Raw genomic sequence first — 9,411 nt, 5'->3', positions numbered from 1 at the left:
ACAATATTTACATACAATCCACATTCATCAATTTCGGGTCAACACACATAATGTTCACATAGCACGGCACATGGCCCACATTACATTTCTCAGTAATTTCCTACTCACTAACTCAGCCACAGCATGATATTCAGCAAAATAACAACAATTCATGCACAAAAGGGTAGGATAGAGCCCCTTTTACCTTGGATCGACGTCCCACACGATAAATCTACCAAGAAGTGCCCCCTTGCGGATTTCATCCTAAACACATGGAGAAACTCCATGAGAACCAAGAGAAACCACGAAAATAGAGAAAGAGAATGAAAAACAGAAACCTTAACCATTAAAACTCACCTCCAAGCGTTCCCCACACGGATTTATCCTTCAATCAAGCTTCTGAACGGCTTTGGAGGCAATTTAATCGGTGGAAAAGGGTTTGGGAATGAGAGGATCGAAGGGATTTCTAAGGGAGAGGGAGAAATAACTCTCCCTGAACCCTAACCCCCCTTTAAATCCTTTTCTGGTCGCGACACTCTCGCTATAGCGAGATATTCTCGCTGTAGTGTAAATCTCAGACGAAACTGCACCCTGGTTTCTACAGAATCTCACTACAACGAGACCATCTCGCTACAGCGAGACTGCACCCAGAAATGTACCATAAACTGTCGCTCTGTCGCTACAGCGAAAAGGCAACAACTTTGGTCCTTCCTTCCCAGGGCCCTCTCGCTGCAGCGAGAACAACCTAGTATTACACCCCGCATTTAAGCACTTAGCCCATTTTCGCCCTATCCAGTCATGCATACACATATATATACACACATCCACAACATTCATATATGTACATATATTCATACTCATTACACACAAAACACCATCATTACGCATCCAATGCAAATTTTCAACATCCATTTACACTTACACAAACATATATATGCATTTAGATTTTATATAAATAACAATAATTAATATCATGCGTTACAACTCTCCTCTCCTTTAAGGAATTTCGTCCCTAAAATTCAACTAACCCCGCACATGAATTACTCAAACAACTCTGGGTATAACTCTCTCATTCTACTCCCTGTTTCCCATGCGGCATCTCCCTCATCACTTGAGCTCCAAATTATCTTCACCAATGATATCTCTTTACCCCTCAGCTGTTTAACACGGTGATCTTTAATCCTCACCGAGTACACATCATACAACAAGTCTTCTTTTACTTGAATCGGGTCAAGATCAATCACATGGGAAGGATCTAGCACATATTGACTAAGCTACGACACATGGAACACCGGATGTAGATTCGAGAGATTCGGAGGCAACGCGATCTAATATGCAGTCGGACCAATTTTACTCAGCACTTCGAACAGTCCAATAAACTTAGGAGACAACTTTCGAGATTTTAGAGCCCTCCTAACTCTGGTCACAGGCGAGACCTTCAGAAACACATGGTCCCCCACTTGGAACTCCAACGGTTTCCTCCTCTTATCATAGTAGCTCTTTTGCCTATCTTGCGCAGCCTTCATTTTCTCTTTAATCATTCTAATTTGCTCATTCTGCCTTTGGATCATATCCAGCGCACACAAAGTCGCCTCTCTGGTTTCATACCAACACAACGGGGTTCTACACCTCTGCCCATACAAGGCCTCAAACGGTGCCATTCCAATGCTAGCATGGTAACTGTTGTTGTACGTGAATTCCACCAGCGGCAGGCACTATTCCTAAGTTCCCTGCTGCTCAAGCACACAAGCCCTCAACAAGTCCTCCAAGGACTGGATAGTCCGCTCAGTCTGACCGTCAGTCTGTGGGTGATAAGCCAAGCTCAGTCTCAACTTATTCCCTAATGCCTGTTGCAGGCTCAATTTTACTCAACACTTCAAATGGCCCAATAAACTTAGGAGACAGCTTCCGAGATTTTAGAGCCCTCCCAACTCCGGTCATAGGCGAGACCTTCAGAAACACATGGTCCCCCACTTGGAACTCCAACAATTTCCTCCTCTTATCATAGTAGCTCTTTTGCCTGTCTTGCGCAGCCTTCATTTTCTCTTTGATCATTTTGATTTGCTCATTCTGCCTTTGGATCATATCCAGCGCACACAGAGTCGCCTCTCTGGTTTCATACCAACACAACGGGGTTCTACACCTCCGCCCATACAAGGCCTCAAACAGTGCCATTCCAATGCTAGCATGATAACTGTTGTTGTACATGAATTCCACCAGCGGCAGGCACTCTTCCCAAGTTCCCTGTTGCTTAAGCACACAAGCCCTCAATAAGTCCTCTAGGGACTGGATAGTCCGCTCAGTCTGACCGTCAGTCTATGGGTGATAAGCCAAGCTCAGTCTCAACTTAGTCCCCAATGCCCGTTGCAGGCTCTCCCAAAACCTTGAGGTAAACCTTGGATCCCTATTTGACACCACACTAGTCGGCATTCCATGCAGCCTGACTATCTCCCGTACATTTAACTCTGCAAGTCTTTCCAACTTATATTTCATGTTGATCGGAAGAAAGTATACAGCCTTGGTTAACTGATCCACTATCACCCAGATGGCGTCATGGTTGTTCCTGGTCTTAGGCAGTCCAGTAACAAAGTCCATGGAAATACTATCACATTTCCACTCAAGGATCTCCAATGGCTATAACAACCTAGGAGGACGCTGGTGTTCTACCTTCGCCTTCTGGCAAGTTAGGCATTTAGCCACATATTCAACCACGTCTCTCTTCATACCATTCCACCAAAAACTCTTCCGGAGGTTCTGATACATTTTAGTTGCACTGGGGTGAAAACTCATCCTACTCTTATGCGCTCCCTCTAGCACCATCTGTCTCAGTTCATCCACTTGAGGAATGCACACTCGATTCTAGAACTTAATCACCCCATTCTCATCACGGTGGAAATCCAAGTCCTTTCCCTCATCCTTCTGTCTCATCATATCTTGCAGGAAAACATCTCTTTGTTGAGCATCTCGGACGTACACCAAGAAGTCATTGTGAATCGTCGTCGCTCTAAGATATAAACTCTCCGGCCTCACCTCCATGGCCAAATTCATGTCCCAAAATTCCTCAATCAACTTCATCTCTTTCACCATCATCGCTGCCACATGCAATGATTTCCGGCTCAATGCATTGGCTACCACATTTGCCTTGCCAGGGTGGTAAGACAATGTGAAGTCGTAGTCCTTGAGGAATTCCATCCATCTCCTCTGCCGCATGTTTAGTTCCTTTTGGTCAAATAGATACTTCAAGCTTTTGTGGTCACTGAACACCTCAAACCTCGCCCCATATAGGTAATGCCTCCACACCTTAAGAGCAAAAACCACTGCGGCTAACTTTAGATCGTGTGTCGGATAGTTGACTTCATGCGGACGTAATTGCCTCGAGACATAGGTGACCACTCACCCGTCTTGCATCAAAACACAACCAAGTCCTTGCCCGGATGCATCACAATACACATCAAATTTGTGCTCCGGGTCGGGTAGACACCATCATTACGCATCCAATGCAAATTTTCAACATCCATTTACACTTACTCACACATATATATGCATTTAGATTTTATATAAATAACAATAATTAATATCACAAAATTCGGGTGTTGCACTTTGCCCTTAAACCTGATAAGTCCACTTGAGTCACAATGAAATTCTAAGCCCCTAGCCTCATCCTTTGGCTACACCCTATCTTGTATATATTGGTCTTCCACTTGAGCATTCTGGACTTGCAAAAAAATATCGTTATTAATCTTCAAAGTACCCAAGTATAAACTTTTAGGTTGTACTTCTACTATCAAATTCAAGTCTCTAAATTCTTCAATCAATTTCTACTCCTTTATCATCATGGCAGAAATATGCAAGGATTTCCTGCTCAGTGCATCTGCTACAACATTCGCCTTCCCGGGATGGTAGGATAAGGTGAAGTCATAATCCTTGAGAAAATTCATCCATCACCTCTGCCTCATATCCAGCTCTTTCTGATTGAATAGATATTTCAGACTCTTGCGATCGCTGAATACTTCAAATCTCGATCTGAATAGATAATGCCTCTAGATTTTCAATGCAAATACCACTGCCGCTAACTCCAGATCATGTGTGGGGTAGTTGACTTCGTGAGGTCAAAGTTGTCTAGAAGCGTATGCAACTACTCTCTCGGATTGCATCAGAACACAACCAAGTCCTTGTCCTGAAGTATCACAATACGCTTTCAACTTTTGCTCTGGGTCTGGCAATATCAACACTAGAGTTGAAGTTAACTTTTCTTTTAAACTCTAAAAACTAGCTTCGCATTCTTCATTCCACTTGAAGTCTTTTTCCTTTACTCATCAGTTTTGTTAAAGGTAGCACTATTTTAGAAAATTTCTCAATGAATTTTCTATAATAGCCAGCCAATCCAAGGAAACTTCTGATCTCTATTAGAGTTGTAGGTCTCGACCAATGAGCTACTGCTTCTACTTTTGCTGGGTCGACCATAATTCCTTCCTTTGACACAACATGTCCTAAAAAATGTATTTGTGGAAGCCAAAATTCACACTTTGATAACTTCGCATACAGTTGTCTTTCCCTCAGCATTCACAAAACAATTCTTAAGTGTTCAGCATACTCCTTATGACTGTTAGAATATCATCAATAAACACTATTACAAATCGATCCAAGAATTCATGAAAAATCTAGTTCATATAGTCCATGAACACTGCTGAGGCATTAGTCACACCAAATGGCATCACCAAATATTCGTAGTGACCATAGCGGGTCCTAAAATCTGTCTTAGAGATATCTTCCTTCTTCACTTAGATCTAATGATAGCCTGATCGCAAATCGATCTTTGAGAAAACTGAAGCTCCTCATAGCTGATCCATCAAATCATCAACCCTAGGAATAGGGTACTTATTCTTAATCGTCACTTTGTTCAACTGACGATAATCAATGCATATTCTCATACTCCCATCCTTCTTTTTCACCAAAAGTACTAGAGCTCCCCATGGCGACACGCTTGGCCTTACAAATTGCTTTTTCAATAGATCTTCCACTTACTTTTTCACTTCTGCTAGTTCCATTGGTGACATTTGGTATAGTGTGATCGATACTGGGCTTGCTCCCAGAATCAAATCAATAGTAAATTTGATTTCTCTTTCTGGGGGCAATTCGGTTACATCCTCTAGAAAAACTTCCAGAAAATCTTGCACTATTGGAATACACTCAGCTTTCGTGGCCTTATCAATCTCAACAGGGAATAATACCATGAAGGCTTTAATTTCATCTATGTTTCTAGCTTCACCCATATTTAGGAGTTTAGAGTTTTTCGGTGTATCACCCAAGAATTAAAGCTTTCTCCTTACAATCTAACAAAACACGATTGGATGACAACCAATCAATGCCCAAAACAATATCGAGTTGAGAAAGCGGTAAATAGATTAAGTCCACATAGAAATTCCTACCATGAATCATAACAGAACAGCCTAAGCACATTGAAGAAGCTATAATAGGCTTAGTTATAGGAGTGGACACAACAATATTACATGGCAGGGAAAATATTGGCAATCTAATATTGTTCACACAATCCATAAAAACAAAAGAATGTGTAGCACCAGAATCAAATAAGACGTCACATATTCTGTCGTTAATTATTCATTTACCTCTAATCAATTTATCAAATTTGGACGCCTCATATCCATTCATCGCAAAGACCTTGCCTTCTACATTTGGCTTTGTTCCAATACTTGCTCTGGATGCAGGCCAGTTACTTCCACTCCGTTAAGGGGCTGACCAATAGTTATTCGTCGAGTGCCCCGTCTTCCCACAAATACTATAGGCTGATGATGGGTATGAACTATTTCTCACCAAATGGGGTCCTCCACATCTAAAGCATCTCAATGATCTTCTTGAGAAATTGGAACCACCGGTCCTCCAATTCGGCTGTCTACAGTCTTGCCTTTTGAATTTGCCTCAAAGATTTGGCATTTGCTGACCAATGTTGGCAGATCAGTCAGCTGGAAGACACTAACTATTGCTCGTATCTCAAGTCTTAGCCCATTCTCAAATTGGGCACATAAATCTTCATCTCCATCTTCGTGCTGGAAATGAGGCCAATACTTCATAAGTTCGTAGAATTTTGCAGCATACCTCCCACAGACATATTTCCTTATTTCAACTTAAGAAATTCCCGGGCCTTTTGTTTCTTCAAGTCTCTAGGGAAGTAGTTCCCTAGAAAACATGCTTTAAAAGCTTCCCAGTGGATGTAATCCTTCTTCTTATGGCAGAGTTTGACTGGAAAACTTCCACCAATCCTCTGCTTCACCTCCCAACATATAGGTGGCATAAACCACCTTGTGCTCCTCATAACATCCCATCGCATTGAATATCTTTTCTATATCCGCTATCTATCTCTACGCACCTTCTGAATCAAATTTCCCTTCAAACTTCGGAAGGTTATGTTTCGTGAACAAAGAGGGTTCACGATACTCTACCGGTTGTGCATCTTGGTTTTGCACCAAAGTCTCTAAGACTTGTGTCATGCGGGCCAAAATCTCATTTGTAGCACTAGTAAATCTAACTCTACCGGCCATAGTTCTAATTCTATAAAATATAAAATTTCACACATCAGCGTTCATTCTGATACATTTCATATCAAAATCAAACCATATAAACATTCCAAACATCTCAACCAATCAAACAATTCACAACCACTAGGTTATATTAACAAACAATTCTTAATCAATAACACATAATACAATATGTCGATGAACTAGTCTCATACCCAAGCTGGTTTGGACGAACTGCTCTAATACCAAATTGTAACATCCTAAAATCAAAATCTGTACAATGTATAATTTATTATTAATCATTTAAAATAAAACATCAGTTTCAGAATAATGAACTGATTATAGCAAATTAATGAAATTTTCTTTTAAGTTTTTGTATGTAAATGAGAATTTTAAACTTTACAATACTAATATAACAACAATAATAAATACTGTAAAAAGTAAATAAATATCACAACTAAAACTTATTATTCTTCATGGGGAACCTGAATATACATTACATATGTCAACATAAAAATGTACAATTGTTTGTCAAAATATATGGAATTTAAAACAATATTTACATAACCATAATATTTACATCACATAAATAAATATAAGTCCCAAAGCAGTCTTCCCCATAACTAAATATTGAAGACCAATCTTATTCATCACCAACATCCTAACTCTCTATCTTAGCTAAGTCTTCCGAATCTAGATCCTCGTCTGATCCCAAGTAGCAATTGTCTGAATCAGCTCTGACTTCTATACCAGTGACACGCTCAAAGGTCCATCTGAACGGTCTTCTAAGATGGTTGTGATCATGATAAGTGAATAGATAGGTGAAGGCTGCTGGAGTCCCAACAATACCTCTATATGTATAAGGTCTGATGTATTTTACTCCAAGGAAAACCAAAAAGAATACTATAAAAGAAATTTATCTCTACCATAACAAAATTCCTCAGCTCACTCTCCACAAGGACAACAAATTTAAAATAATACAGTCTTTGATATTCATTAAATACATAACTGAGCTTATTATATATTGATCTATCTATTAATCTAATTCTTCCCTTAGACTTCGTCATCCTAGTTTCCTAAAAATTTAGTAAGGATGAGTGTCTATTCTATCATTTACAAAACATTTATCATAGAATCATAATTTATAATGTACACAATACATTCAATTTCACAAATTCATATTACAAACATATTCACATTACACACCATTCAATAATTTATTATCCATTGTTCGTTCTCTTATTTCAATATGCATTCCCAGTGCACTGTGATCACAAATATCGATGCCTTCATCATTTCTTGAGGTCTTACTCAACTAGGTAAATAATCACCGGTTAGCCCATGCACACGGATATAACATGTACAATAATCAAGCCCCTTAGCAAAGGCATAGTTAGGAGTATAGTCAGGAAACGAGTGTGAGGCCATGTGACGCATTCGCTCTTAGAAAGAGTGTGCACACATACGCAAATGTCGCTCACCACCCTACATTTCTCCCAGAATTTCATCGTCTCCGAACTCTATACCCTGTGTATCTCTGTAACTATTCACACTAGATCCAATCTATATCCGACTCTTAGATCATTCTCCAAGTTATTCTTTTTCTCATTCATAAGATCGTTCTTAGTAAAGCACTTCTAGACTAAGTCTATTACTCAACAAGTTTCATAATATTTCACATTAAGTACTCATATATAATGCATATAAGCATATACTAGCCATTTGCCCCAAACAATAAATCAGTCCAAACAATCAAACATCTTTTTCCTTCATTATTCAAACAATAGTTATCTCAATCACATATTCTCATAAAATATTCATATAACAATGCTCTAAGATCACAAAAATAAATACTGTAATATAACGATAAAATAGAGCCCTCCTTACCTCCAAGATGCTTTCACAAGAGATAATGAAGAGGATCAACGATCAACTATGAAAGTTCTCCTGAATATCAAGAGATATCCAAAAGAAACAAAAATAAGAAAAACGATCAGAGAAAATCAAGTTTAATAGAATCTTACTTAGAGTCGCTTAGCTTCAACATTGACATTGAAGAGAAATCACAGTTTCTGAGGCTTTTATCTAGGTAAAAGGAAGAGATAGTTAAGAGAAAACTTAAGAGAGGGATGTGAGTTTAGAATGAAATGAGAATTTCCATGCTGGAAATCTCTTAAATACTCCTCAGCCTCGCGCATTCTCGCTTAAGTGAGGAACATCTCGCTTGAGCAATGGATCTTTCACCTGAGCGAGATATGCAGACAGTGGTCTCGCCAACTATTTTCTGATATACTAGCTTGAGCGAGCTCTATCTTGCCTAAGAGGCGAGATGGCATCCAGAGAGCACGATCTTTCTCCTGTGAGTCCTTGCCTGAGCGACCTATCTCGCCTGGGTGAGGTGACAGATGGGCTACATTTATCTTATCTCGCTTGAGCAAGAAGCATCTCGCTTGAGTGAAATAGCCCTACAACTATGTATTTCTGCACGCTCAATCTCGCCTGAGCGAGATTTGCCTCGCCTGAGCAAGATCTCTTGCACCAGAATTCTTCCAAAAATCCTCTATACTTTCTTTTAAATGCACTCTAATACTACTTAATATTAAATAAAACATAAATTATCAAAAAGTGAAAAGAGGATGTTACAAATAGCGCAAAAACTTGTTTGTAAGTAAGTGTACCTATCAAAAAGTAATAAAGGATTTTCGAATTAAGAGTTTCCAAGTTATCATTCCACTGAGATTATTTTTAAGTACCAAGAATAACTCAATTTGATTGTTTAAACGTAACGGGATTATAATGGATCAAAAACAGAGCTTAATGTTAACAATAAATTAAAAGAACAATAATATAATGTATAAGAGAGATTGGATGAGATGAGCCTAGGACTTATGAGTTCACT

The 9,411-nt window shown here is 39.3% G+C and overlaps 1 protein-coding gene across 1 annotated transcript; it reads right to left on the bottom strand.

Annotated features, from left to right (window-relative positions):
- Window positions 1-1,019: 1,019 nt before the first annotated feature.
- On the bottom strand, window positions 1,020-1,640 carry LOC113855365. The gene is made up of 2 exons (XM_027486990.1): window positions 1,341-1,640; window positions 1,020-1,253 (listed from the first exon to the last, which is right to left on the bottom strand). Exons 1-2 carry the CDS (start codon window positions 1,638-1,640, stop codon window positions 1,020-1,022), a joined length of 534 nt encoding a protein of 177 aa, XP_027342791.1.
- Window positions 1,641-9,411: the final 7,771 nt, after the last annotated feature.

This window comes from Abrus precatorius, unplaced genomic scaffold (assembly GCF_003935025.1).
Source record: "Abrus precatorius isolate BTA unplaced genomic scaffold, Abrus_2018 Scaffold1, whole genome shotgun sequence".
Taxonomy (NCBI): domain Eukaryota; kingdom Viridiplantae; phylum Streptophyta; class Magnoliopsida; order Fabales; family Fabaceae; genus Abrus; species Abrus precatorius.
Note: the sequence above shows the minus strand (reverse complement) of the source record. Positions and strands in the feature narration are given on the sequence as shown.